The following is a 14,540-nucleotide window of genomic DNA, read 5'->3' as shown; positions in this document are numbered from 1 at the left end:
CCCCCCTCTGCCGCGTCATCAGCTGCTCAGCCGCGATTGGCTGAGTACAGTTATGCTCAGCCAATCGCGGCTGAGCAGCTAATGACGCGGCATTGGGGGGCCGGCATGAGGGACGGATGGAGCGGTTCGTACGGCCTCCCGAAGATGACATCATTCTCTCAAGATGGCGGACGGAGGGTCGACACGAATCAGGTGAGTATAGTGCATCACACTTCCGGGTCTAGTGTGGGGGGGGGAGGGAGACACGGGGAAGAGGGCCATTCACTGACATAACATACATTACAAAGTTGTATAACTTTGTAATGTGTGTTATTTAGTGAATAATTTTGAAACGCCGCACTACCCCTTTAACCAAGAATGAACCGATTTTCAGACTCCCTGAAATAGCTTTAGGGGTGTTTCCTTTAGGGTGGTATTACACGGAACGATTATCGTTCGAAAAATCGTTAAATCGTTTGGATTTGAGCGATAATCATTTTGTGTAATAGCAGGCAACGATTAAACGACCAACGAGAAATCGTTGATCGTTTAATAGGATCCGGATCTATTTTTATCGTTTGATCGTTTGCTCATCATTCGCACATCGTTCGGTGGAATAAAAATTCACAGCTGAAACGTACGCAATAGCGACGACTAAACGACCGCAATAACGATCATCGTTTTGTGTACTTGGGCGAACGATTTCGGGTCGTTTGCCTTAGCGGTCGTTTAAGATCATTTATCGTTAATCGTTAGTCGTTGGAAAATTGCTTGGTGTAATAGTACCGTCAAGAAATGTCATGTCTACATAATGTTATCTGAAGAGCCAGTTGGCTAATAACATAAGAAATTGTACTAGATTTGCCAAATTGACCAGATTAGTCATTGTGACTGGCGATGTCAGGGAGGCTTGGAGTAATTCAATTAACATGCTCATCTGCCACCAGGAACAAATCCATTATAATCTCGCATTCATTAGTTAGGGGCTCTTAAGAGATGAAAAGTATGGAGTAGGTATCGTCTGTGCTTTACTTTTCTCTAGTACTTCCAGTGACCAGAGGATCAGTCACACTGACAGTAATGGCATCTCTGATATACAAAACTTTATAAACTGAATGTAAGTCTTTAGAACAGGTGACGTGTTCTCCATGTAATATGTGATAAGCATACGATAGAGTGTACCAACACCTACCTCACATTGTGTCTCTTGCCTTCCTCCAATGGCTCTAGTCTGTCAAGATTGGGACTCCACAAAATTGTGTCCTCTGGTATCTGGCACAATGACAATAACTGGCAGATACACTGCAACTATAAAGTGCCAATTAATGGTATGATTCTGGATAAAATTACTTCTTCTAACCATACATTTATGTAACATACTACAGATATGCCAAAATCAACAGTCTGCCTCCCCTAACTAAAGTTTAAATTACTCTGCAAAACAGCTGAGTTCTAAAGCCCCTTTTACACAGGCCGACGAGAGGGAGCAATCAAGCGCCGCCCTGTCAGGTCAGTGCTCACTTGCTCCATGTTCTCTGCTTGCTGCTGGCGCTATTACACGTGTCGGCAGCGAGCAGATGAGATCAGCTAACTAAAGGATAAGATTACATGTGGCTGATACAAGTCTACGACCAGGGGAGGGACTGGGAAGGGGAGTAATTGGAGAGGGACTGAAAAGATTGATGTATCACTTACATTGTTCTTTGCAGCTGATCCAGAGATATCATCCTGAATAACATTGATAATAAGTAGTCCTCTGTATTATGTACAGGAGCCCAATAGTCCTCATTATTCATGAGAAGCAGTAAACTCCACCCACCAGCTGCTGATTGGCAGTTATCTATCCATGCTGTGCATAGGCAGTCACCTGTCAATCAGCAGCTGGTGGGTGGGGGAGGGGTACGGCATAAATCCTATTTTCCTGCATATTAGGAGAACAGTTGAACAGATTGATGTAAGTACTACACCGATCTTTTCCGCCTTTCTGTCACTAATTTATGCTGCCCCCATTTAAAACTAGTGACAGATTCCCGTTAAAGGGGCATTTTGAGTTGTCAAAAAATGTGCTAAGCCTGCGGGAAAACCTAAAAAACATATACTGTACGTTTCTCCCTCATTCCTGCTGACGATGCCGTTGTCCTGGAATTTTCCCTGTTGCACAGTGCTTGCTGTGTTTGGGGTCGGCATCTGCACCGCCCGGTCAGCCGATCAGTGACTAACATGGGTCATCGTAGATCGGGACCGTAACAGGGAGATCGGCAGCAAGAGCAAGGGAGGTAAGTATATGTTTTTTTTATAATGTCCAGAAATAGTGCAGCTCCTCTATGTGCAGAAGACCCTCATTTATAGAGCCATTTAAGTACAAGTCAAGAACAGCAGCCAACATTTACATTATGGTGCAAGGAGTATGTATTATTACTAGCTTGCATACACTGCTATTTAATTTTTTCATATTTCTTTCATATTTCTTTCACTTCATACCATAGCATTCACTTGATATCATAGCCTACTACACTAAAGGGTTTGTTCACACTCTGTAAGAGACTGGCCGTTCTGTGACCCCAGCCGGGTTACGAAACGGCCGGTCTCTGCACAGATCATCCCGGCCGGTACTGCAGTACCGGACGGATGATCTTTATGGCCGTAGTGTTCTGATGCGGGCGCATCAGCGTGCATCCGCATCAGAACAATCCACAGCACACAATGAAGCAAGCAGCCGGAGCCGCTCGCTTCATTGTGTGAACTGACAGAGCTTTCTGCGGCCGCAATTCATTGAATTGCAGCCGCAGAAAACTGACATGTCAGTTATTTGCGGGTCTGCATGGGATCCAGGCCAGGGCTTATACGATGTGTATATGCTCCGGCCGGGATCCCAAAGCAGATAGGGCAGTGTTCACAGGCGCATAAAGTACGGCCGTACTTTTACGTAGTGTGAACATAGCCTAAAGCTGTGCGGCTGTATCACTACAGTCCTGTGAAGATTTAAACACTTTCCGCTTTCCTGGCATCATATTGATATATATATTGCCGGTAGATGCCGAGTCTACTGTGCAGCTTCACTCTTTGTAGGGTCTGTGGATTACTGACTGTGAGAATAAGGCCTAAGTAGATGAGACCCAGTCTCTCTTTAAAAGGGTTACCCAGCGTTAGAAAAACATGGCCACTTTCTTCCAGAGACAGCACCATTCTTGTGTCCAGTTCAGGTGTGGTTTTACTCTCCAAAACCCCACCCAAACTGGAGACAAGAGTGGTGCTGTTCCTGAAAGAAAGTAGGCATCTTTTTCTAACGCTGGATAACTCCTTTAACTATGTGCCAAGAAGCCATCCATTTTACCTGACTGGTAGACAGAGTAACTCAGATATACACATGCAGTCTATAATTATTTTCACTGCCACTATATAATAATAGAAAACTAAATTGACACAGTGAACTCATACCATAAAAATATAGGCGTGATAGCCCGAGTATACATACTCTTACTAACATTATATAAGCATGATTATGAATTTACTATGCATGTGTCACCTATGGGATAGAACTGACCTGACAGCAGTAGAAGCCATGTCACATTGACGGATAGACTTCTGTGCACTTTATTGGACTCGTCTGCTTGGTTATTTATAGATGCCCTGCTCAAGCGTCGACCAAGCAAAGTGGTTTATTTCTGATGCAGAGAAACCAGAAACTAGCCTGCAGTGTTCTGTGCATTTACTTATCCTAGAGAGCAAGAGGATTATGGATGGAATCTATGGATGGAATTAGCAAGCAAGGTCAAGTGCACAAACCCACCTACCGCTACCTATTCTGTTGGTGCTCCCTGTGTACTGCAAAGTAGTCTTGTAGTTGTTACCATTTACTTCTGCCTATTGATATGTTTAGATAAGATGTAACAAAGTCGCAAAACCTCACACAAGGGTACACATGTGGTCCGCTGCTATATTAGCTGAAGAGCAATCCATCAATAGTTTTAATAAATGAAGCTGCCCCTCTGATGTTCTCATCTACAATGATAATTAATCTCCAATTATTCTAAACCACAAGGACATTTGTCTGGATGGGAACACTCAGATAGGAAGAAAAAAACCTATAAAACGTGACTGGCCCAAGAGCTAAGAGTGAGAGGCTTGTGGTTTAAAGTGTACCTGTCATTTAATTTTTTTTTATTTTTTTTGCAGAAATCAATAGTACAGGCAATTTTAAGAAGCTTTGTAATTGGGTTTATTAGCCGAAAAATGCATTTTTATCATGAGAAAGCAGTCTGAACCTCTCCCACCTGTCTTCATTGTTCTGTATGGAGAGGGGAGGGGTGGAGGGAGATGAGGCACCAAAACAAGACAACAAAGAGCTAATTTACAGCAACATCACTGCGCTATCTTCTCTTAAGTCAGCACTGACCTCTCTGACCTCTGAATACCGGCTGTCACAAAGCTCCCGCTGTGTAATCCTTTGTTTTCTATGTTCTTGCCTAATAAACCTAATTACAAAGTTTCTTAAAATCGCCTGTACTATTGATTTCTGCAACAACAAAAAAAATACGACAGTGACACTTTAAGTATATAGAAATAAATATGGATTCCCCCTGCATTGATTTCAAACAATTTGTGTTCTTACAGATCTATTTAAGTAGTTATGTCTACTATTGCCCACCCCTAAGTATTGCCCACCCCTAAGTATGCACATAAAGACCCCCAATAACAAGACTGATACTAGTAGATTGCACAAAGTACCCCTGCAGAAGAAACTAAGATATCAAACCACTCTGATAATCCTGGTGCAGTGCTTCCTGGATCGGACACCACACATATCTTTTAAGGGGTACTCTGTACAATTTTTTGTATAGGTTTATGGTTTTTGTTGTACAAGCACAGATACTTTCTAGGTCATTCATATAGTTTACATTGGTTATTGGCACTATACTGTTTACACCAGTTGCTATCACCTAGGGTATTATCATGCATGTTATTTGTTGGTATCCTGGTATAATAGTAATAGTTTTGACTTGATTTTCAGGTTCTGTGTTATTAGGTACTTGATCATGTTTTTTTTGTTGTTGTTTCTTTTGTATTTGACAAATAGCAGCTCCCTGGAGGATTACAACTTTGGTCCTTGATTTCTGATGCTCAATATTAGCTTTTAACCATGTTGATGTATCTGTAGAATTAGTTTTTGCTTATATCTTGTACTAAAGTAACTGATCTCCTCATGCGGGGTGCACTCTATTAGTGCCTTTCTTGTCTCTTCTGTTATTTAGATGTTTACTGGATGAGCTCAATCAATAAAAGGCATGGACGATACAACTTTTTGTGTGTTATAAGTTTAGGTAGATTATGTTGGTCTATATTGATGGCTTCGATAACAATATGAGCACATTTTATTAGTAAACAGTTCAGAAACCTAAGTAATTCCAATAGGTTCACTTACTCTTTCTTGCAAGGAATCCAGTGCAGCTAACAAACACTAGTAGGATATCAGTAAGTGTACTATTACACGGGACGATTATCGTGTGAAAAATCGTTAAATCGTTTGAATTTAAACGATAATCGTTCTGTGTAATTGCAGGCAACGATCGAAAAATCGTTCGTATGTCGTCGATCGTTAATCTAGATCTGAACCTAAAATTATCGTTAATCGTTCGCTAATCGTTCGCTGTAATTCCACGTTTGTTCCCTCAAGTTCTGCGATTTTTCACTAATCGTTCAGTGTAATAGCACATTGTTCATTGTTTTTCTGGGATCAGAAGGAATAAACGATCATAGTAACGATCATAGTAATGATCATAACTAACGATTATTGTTCTGTGTAATATGGTGAACAATTTCAGGCTAACGATAAAATCTCATTTGCGATCGTTTATCGTTAGTCGTTAATGGTTTAAAATCGCTCAGTGTAATAGGAGTGTATAGTTTCAGGGTCTTCTTAAAGTGACACTGTCCCCCCTTTTTGGATTCTGACTTCTCTACACAGGTGAAAACATAAATTTAGCAGTTGTCACCCCTCATTTAATACCATACGTCATGGTGCTTGTTCCTGTAAAAATTGACATTTATCATCAGAGGATTGTGCTACCGGGGGGGAAGGGATTGATTTAGGGGGGGGGGGGGCCTTGACAGCCACAGCGCCGCTTAGCCTCGCCCACACTGCCACAGTAGCCCCAACACCACCATCTGCTATGACGTTGCAGATGGGGGGGGGGAGCTAAGGGGTGGGACGTTTACATAGTTGTTGTGGTTGGGGCTAAGTGGCACTTTGGTCAAAAAGCCCTGCCCAGGTAGCAAAATCCCCAGGTAATGAAAGATGACTTTTTACTGGAACAAGCACCGTGACGTATGATATAAAATAAGGTATGAAAACTGCAAAATGTACCCTTCACACCTGTGTAGCGAAGTCAGAATGCAAAAGGGGGTGACAGTGTCACTTTAACTGAGAATAAAGACTCCTGTGTTCTTTTTTTGACTTCTTTTTTAAGTGTGTTGATGTAGTTTGCTTAAGATCACATATTACTGCCATCGAAGACAAACCTTTCCTTGTAAAAACATTGGCTTTATGGGCAGGTACAGGCTAATAAATAGAACCATCATGCATTTCATGGAACTGTTGTCATCTTTCTCCTGCCTATAACTAGTTATATACTGGTAGATGCATACTTCAGTATTGCTAATAGGTGAGTCCTCCGTTGACCTGGAGCCTCTCGGTAAGGGCTCTCGTGGCACCAGCTCTGTTTATAGATTAAACTGCCCCAGGAGGGATTATTACTTATATGACAGAATAATAAGATTTGCTCTGTAATCTGTGATTTCACGCTATCCGCAGACTCTCATACTATTACATCCCTCATAGTGTTGACAGAAGGTGCTATCCATAATTTTATGCTCTCTCTTCTCTTGCATGGGGATATTGTGAGCAGAATTGATTGAGATTATATAATTTCTAATATCTTCTACTTCACATCTGTTTTGTCTGTAGGAAGCTTTGCAGAGGATCATCACAACACTTGCTAATAAAAATGATGAAATTCAGAATTTTATTGACACGTTAAATCTTGTACTGAAAGGTGTGCAGGTAAGTGTTCATTCAAGGAATTCCAATAATATGTCATAACATGGCAAAGGAGTGAACGGATCATAGGTGGCTTTAAAGCGCACCTGCCGTGAGAAGGTTGATTTTAAGTGGAGTCAATAAAAGGCTAACAAAAAGTTTACTATGAGTGCCCGCCTTATAGTCTGCTGGACGGGCATACAGAGAATGTTACAGGCAGGGTAAAAGTAAGCCACATCTGTCAGTGATCCTGTTGTAATAGTTTTGCTAGGAGTGCCCACTGTACTGGTATACTGTGCCTACCATCTAGATGAATAGAATGGTAGGCTGGTGCAGTTAGAAGTGGGTCAGTGACAGACACAGCATCATTCTAGTTAGCACGGGAGGATTTATTCAGAGATGCTGATTGGGAATGAACGAGGGAATGTACAACCCCTCAAACATTTTACATAATATACCAGACATGGGTGATCAGTACAAACAGCAACCTGTATTCTAGTCAGCATACTAGTCAATCTATTTAAGTCTATTTCTGGTGACTTACAGGTTCTGGGTTCTAGTAGATTCCCACAATTGTTTCCTCTTTCATTTTCTTGCCTGCTTGCCTTCCTTGCATCACTTTGGAGGAGCCATATTGAATATTATCTTCATCTATAGGAGCTTTGCATTGTTTTCTATTTGTCTAAAAAGGCATCAGGCAATTATATGTATGGGAGTCACTAATGGACAGACAAAGTCCATTGCACAATCAGCCATCTGGCACTATTAAACAAGGGGAGAGCTGGATGCCTTTTGCTATATGTTAATGTTGTATTCTGTAGTTTCCAAAGTAATAATCACGCAGGGTCGGCATCTGTAAAAATAGAGTAAAATAGTTTTCCGTAAGCTCAGAAATGCCCTCCAGCTGGTCATAAGATTTTTTTTTAAACTCCTTTTATTGAAGGATAAAGAACAGACACAAGCATTACATATGTTATATCGTCACATGTACATAACAGCTCATCAGAGCAGAAAGAAGTAAACTTGCATCCAAGAAATAATACAACATAAGACAGAATTGGCTGTACAGAAAGTAGAAGATAGTACAATGTAGCAAACATTACACAGGTTACATTATAACTGAAAGGAACATCCGCATATAGACATTACACCAAATCATATTAGTCCCCTCCTTGAGGGGAAGGGAGATTGTGTTCTCCAATCCGTATAAATCTACTAGGCTGAAATGCCGTCAGAGGTGAGTCACACCACCAGCCCCATACCTTGCGAAACTTTCCCGGGCAACCTCTGTGCTTGTATACAATAAACTCATACGATAGTGTGGAATTGACTAGTTTTTTCCATTTACCCACTGAAGGGGGTCTGACGTCCATCCATCCCATCGCAATTGTCTTTCGAGCCATGAATAGAGATTCTCTAAGGAAGATTCTACAGTGATGAGGCCACTCCTCCTCGTCCAGTAAGCCTAACAAACATATTTTGGGGGTACACGGTACCGGGATTCCTATCATCTGAGATAACTGGACTGTTATTTCCTGCCAAAAAGATCCAACATCTGGACAAGTCCAGATCATATGCCAAAAGTCGGATCTCGGGCAGTGGCATCTATGACATTCCTCTGAGGGGTATCTACCCATTCTATGCATTCTAACAGGGGTGAGGTAACTTTGGTGGATGATAAACAACTGTGTCAATTTATTGTTAACGGCAGGGGAAACATATAGATGAGAGGATAGGACGTCAGACCACTCGTCCTCAGACAGCTCTCCTAAGGAAGAGCGCCACCTGTCTTCCACTGGTAAAGGATTATTCTCTATTCGGTACTGTATGAGGAATGAGTATAGTGCAGAGATCAGGCCACCAGGGCCCTGAGATCTAAACACACCGATAAGAGGATAATCTGAGAAGGGTAGAGAGGGTCGCGGGAATTGGGTGTTGAAAGCGTGCCGAAGTTGTAAGTATCTGTACATGGATCCCCGTGGTAAGTCAAACTTGTCTTGCAATTGTTGGAATGAGCAGAAGACTTGGCCCCGACACACATCCCCCACTGTACAGACCCCATGTCGTATCCAGAAGCGGGGTTCCAGGTGTTCAGAAAAATGTGGCAAATTAGGGTGATACCATAGGGGCGTCTCTATCATCACTCCCTGATAATGCAATAATTTTTTGACTGCGCCCCATACTTGTGATGCTAATTTGTGTAACGGTAAAAGCCGGGACTGTTTCAAATAGCCACCCTCCAAGACCGGCCATAAATGTTGGAGGTCCAGGAAGTGAGCCAAATGATGTTCCCTATTAGGTAAAATCTTTGCCTCCACCCACCTCTCGAGATACCTCAACTGTCCCGCCAGATAGTACAAGTAAATGTCTGGTAGAGACATGCCACCATACGCCTTGGGCCTCTGAAGTGTCAGTAAGCTCAGTTTGGACCTAGATGCCCCCCACACAAAGGATGGAAATAAAGAGTGCAAGTTTCTGAAAAAGGACATGGGAACCGGGGCTGAAGCATGTTCCAGTATATACAGGCATTTAGGCAATATCACCATTTTAATGAGATTAATACGTCCAGGAACTGCTAGGGGGAGAGTCGACCAGATCCTAAACTTGGATTTTATGTATTCCAATAGGGGATAAACATTTGCCTTGGCATCTAGAGAATATTGTCTACAAATTATGATGCCCAAATATTTAAATTGGGCCACCACTGGCAGTCCTTGAGCATTAGCCATCCAACCATCGGGACACAGTGGCATAAAAACGGATTTGGACCAATTAATGTAAAGGCCAGAATATCTACCAAACAGGTTAATAAGGGATATCGCTATTGGGAGAGTAGTTTGCGGAGAGGACATAAATAGAATAGTGTCATCGGCATATAGCCCTACTCTATCCTCTCTATCACCTATTATAATGCCTTTATATAGGGGAGCTCTCCGTATCCTCAATGCCATGGGCTCAATGGCCAGGGCAAACAATAGGGGTGACAATGGGCATCCCTGCCTGGTCCCTCGAGATAATGGAAAGTAATGGGAATACACGCCGTTCACCATGAGCCTAGCTTTTGGGGCCTGGTATAATAAGGATACCCACTTAAGAAAATTAGGACCAAACCCAAACCTCTGCAAGACTTCCAGTAGATAACACCATTCCACAGAGTCAAATGCCTTGGCCGCGTCTAACGAGGCCATGGCCCAATTCTCGCCTTTCGCACCCCCCACCTGGACAAGAGACTGCACTCTACGGATATTATCCGAAGTAGAACGGCCCGGAATGAATCCCGCCTGGTCGCTGTGGATAATCTCAGTAATATAGTTGTTAAGTCTTTTAGCCAACATTTTCGTGAGGATTTTATAATCTAAATTAAGTAAAGAGATGGGTCTATATGAACTACAATCTAGGGGATCCTTGTCAGGCTTCAATAATACAATGATAGTGGCCTCGTTCATAGAGTCTGGGAGTCTATTCTCATCAAAGGCATATTGAAGCATGCTGAGCATGAGGGGGGGAAATTGATCTACATAGCGATTAAAGACCTCAATCGGGATTCCATCCGGGCCGGGAGCTTTACCTGTCTTAATATCTGAAATAGCTTCCAATAGCTCCTCGGAGGTAAACACAGCCTCCAAGCTCTCTCTACTATCTGCGGACAGGGTGGGAAAAGAAATACCATCCAGATAGTCATTTAGTTCGGACTTGGTGTAGTCCACTTTGGTTGTGTACAGGTCCACATAGAAGTCCGTAAAACAAGCTGCTATATCATGATCCGAAGCGTGAATCACGCCCTGGGAGTCCCTAACTTTAAGTATAGCAGGGGAGGCCGAATTTTGGTGAATCAGATGTGCAAGCATTTTACTCGATTGGTTCCCCAGTTCAAAAAACGTTTGTTTAGTAAAGAATAATTTCCTGCTCGCTTTTTCTTTAATGTGAAGTAGATATTTGCGACCTGCCACCAACCAATCCTGCTTATGTGAGTCGCTAGGATCCCGTATAAATTGCTGCTCTAAATGTGTACATTGTGCTGCTAGTTCTATCTCCTCCCGGGCGGACTCCCGCTTCAGATATGAAATCGTGGACTGCACACAACCACGCAAGTAAGCCTTAAACGTTTCCCATAGTACATTCTTATTTTCATGAGCATCGTTAGAAAGAACAAACTGAGCTAGCTGGTCAGGGATTCTGTCATGAGAACCTATCAGAGAGAGCCAAAAGGGGTGTATCCTATGGTTTCTGGCCTTATAGGCTCCAGCGGTCCGAACATGCAACAGCATTGCCGAATGATCTGAGATCCCCCTCTGTGAATAGAATACTCTAGAAACGGCAGATGCCGTAGAAGGGGTACCCAATGCATGGTCTATCCTAGATAAGGAGTGTCTACCAGCTGCATGACACGAATAGTCCCTCCCATTGGGATGATAATGCCTATAAATATCTACCCACCCAAGTTCAGCTAACAAGGATCCCAATTGTGAACCAGATTGTGAGCTTGTTGATTGTCCCCCACAGTGTTTATCTAGGAGAGGGTTAATCATCATGTTAAGGTCCCCTATACATAGCACTCTCGCTTGCGGGTATGTAGCCGCAAACACCGCAGCTTGATGCAATACCTGTAAGGAGGCGTGTGGGGGGTTGTAGATACCCAAAATTACATAGGGGTTACTATCAATGTAAGCAAAAACAAATATAAACCTCCCTTCTTTATCCCTCCGGACATTAATAGGATCCCATTTGAGAGATTTATTGACTAGTAACGATACCCCTCTGGAGAAGGAAGTATGACAGGCATGTTCAGACCACTGGACCCACTGTCTCCTCAATCTATGAGATGTGTCAGGCGTGAGGTGTGTCTCCTGTAAGCACAAAATATGGGGGTTAAAGCGTCTAATATGTGAAAACACCATAACACGTTTCCTTGGCGTGCCCAAACCTCTGACATTCCACGACATTACAGTAATAGACGCCATATCTTACCTTGAGATAAATAATGCATAGCAAAGGTGTCCCCCATAAGGAAACAGCTCACATAGTAGGTACATTGTGTAATGAGATGCGACATGTGTAATATAATAAACAAACAGAGAACTGTACTAGCCCAGTGCTTAATGATCATATCACCAAACCGTGGTGACAAAACAAATTGAAACCAAACCAACTGTGGAATAAACAGAGAATAAAACGTCTCCGTTGCACTAAAGTTCGTGACAAGTGTCATACGGGGGAAGAACCCCGCTGCATATTAGAATACACGTAGTCACGCTTTACACTAAGAAAGGGTATATGATGAAAAGAAAAGCAAAAACTCCCCCCGGATGGGGACCGTAGCAGTAGCCAAAAGAACATATGTCTGCCTACTTCTACGTATGCAGAGCAGGAGGACCTGCATAGGACCCGAGCCCCAGTTATAACAACTAAGTAAGTGTATACCGAATCATAGTGGTAGAGGGATGCACTGTCAACTAACAATAATAATAATGAACACATAGCAAAGAACATGAAATATAGAACAATGCTGCCCTCTAGTGGAGATGTACAGGTGTTGTTAGTACATAACGAGACAGTTACACTTAGGGGGAACAAACATGGCATAACACGCATAAGAAACAGAAGAGAGAGATGTAACAGAAACCACCTCCAGAGCATTATAAAGTAGCTGAGATCCCCCTATCAACCTTTACGGCCATCATTACAGTAGTACTATGTTGTATATGAATCCCGTCGCCTAGGAAAGTAACACAAAGGGAACCCGAGCAAAGTAGTTATAACAACTAAATAAGCATATACTGAATCAAAATGGTAAAGGGATGAACTATGACATGAGAATAATAACCCGCATACAACAGAGAGCGTACAAGATAGAGCAATACTGCCCTCTAAGAGTGGGTCACAAGTAGTGCTGGTGTATAAAAAGACATCCACACTTCAGGATGAACAAACTGGGACCGACACATACCATAGATAGAAGGGGAGGCTGTGATTAAGACCACTTATAGGGCATTGTATGATGGCCGAGATTCCACTATAAACCTTCAACGCCAGCATCACAGTGGTAATATGCTGTATAGGAGTCTCAGCACTCAGGGATGCAGCACTAGAGGTGTACAGTGAAAGTAGTTATAACAACTAAATAGGCACATACTGAATCAAAGAGGTAGAGGAATGTACCATTACATGAGAATAATAACCAGCATATAGCATAGGGTATGTGATATGGAGCAATGCTGCCCTCTAGCGGCAGGTTACAAATACTGTGGGTACACAACCAGACAGCCACACTCAGGTTGAACAAACAGGGGTCCACACTCACAAGAGACAGAAGGGAAACCGTGACAACTACCACCTTTAGAGTAGGATAGGTGAGCTAAGATCCCACTATAAGCCTTTAAGGCCATCAGCACATTGGCAATATGCAGTATAGTAATCCCATCGCCCATAGGGGCGACATTAGAGGTATACGGTTAAGGAATTAGGGGTCAATCAGTCATTTTCCCATAAATGCGAAATAAACAGAAGCCCATCACAATTCTTCTTAGAACAGACCATGTCGTCAGCGTGTCCGTGGGCAGCTACTTGTAAGGAAACTTGAACAATCCACCATATTAAGTAGCATAACATGTGTACAACCAGATATCAGCCGATATTCATCTACAGGAACGTCCATGTTCTCAGGGACGGTTAGGTGAGCGTCTATTCTGGCGGTATAACCATTCCTCCGCCTCTTGTGGAGTCCCAAAGAATACCGCTCTCTCACCATCTACCACCCTTAAGCGAGCAGGATATGCCATAGAGTAGGGAATATTCTTCTCACGAAGTTTACGTTTCACCACCGTATACGTTGCCCGTTTTTTCTGTAGCTCCGCTGAGAAGTCAGGGAAGATGGAAACATGAGCACCATTATATGTAATTTCTGCCAACCGCCTGGCATGGCGTAGTACCAAATCTCGGTCTGTGCTATTTAGGAGACGGGCCAAGAAAGGTCTAGGAGGCGCTCCAGGCTGCGGAGGCCTAGCAGGCACCCTGTGCGCCCGTTCAATGGCGAACGCAGATGAGAAAGTCACCTCAGGCAATAATGATGTCAGCCACTGTGTGGTAAAGGCGATCGGATCTTGCCCTTCAGCCCTCTCCGGCAGGCCTATAATCCGCAGGTTATTGCGCCTTAGCCGGTTCTCAAGGTCGTCAGCTTTCTGGCGCCAACCCTCTGCTTGGTGTTCCAGGGCCGCTACTGCTGCAGGGATCGGTTCCATCCTGTCCTCTAACCCGGACACCCGATCCTCCACATGTCTGACTCTCTCCCTGAGTGCCTGCATGTCCTGCCTCAGAAGCCCCACATCTATTTTTACCTCTTCTATCTTCCCTGTGAGGGAAGTAGTGCTGGCTGCAATAGCCTCCAGTACTGAGGCAAGTTGCGCCGATACCTCCTTCAATGTAGGTTCCGGCTGATCTTCCCCGTCAGAGACGAAGGGGTCCGGTGCGCCGCGCTCCGAGCGCTGTGACTGAGAGGAGCCGGCGCCATCTTGGACCTCATGGCGGG

The 14,540-nt window shown here is 43.3% G+C and overlaps 1 protein-coding gene across 4 annotated transcripts in view; it reads left to right on the top strand.

Moving 5' to 3' along the window:
* Nucleotides 1-14,540, top strand: part of FSD1L (fibronectin type III and SPRY domain containing 1 like) — a 66,737-nt gene that overhangs the window by 10,311 nt on the left and 41,886 nt on the right. For 3 of the 4 annotated variants that reach the window (XM_069962022.1, XM_069962021.1, XM_069962024.1), the window contains exon 2: nt 6,944-7,039. In XM_069962022.1, coding sequence (XP_069818123.1) covers nt 6,944-7,039 — 96 coding nt within the window. Of the gene's footprint in view, nt 1-5,215; nt 5,301-6,943; nt 7,040-14,540 lie in introns of those variants that run through there. The other variant, XM_069962023.1, reaches the window with a different exon arrangement.

This window comes from Dendropsophus ebraccatus, chromosome 3, assembly GCF_027789765.1.
Source record: "Dendropsophus ebraccatus isolate aDenEbr1 chromosome 3, aDenEbr1.pat, whole genome shotgun sequence".
NCBI lineage: Eukaryota > Metazoa > Chordata > Amphibia > Anura > Hylidae > Dendropsophus > Dendropsophus ebraccatus.
Note: the sequence above shows the minus strand (reverse complement) of the source record. Positions and strands in the feature narration are given on the sequence as shown.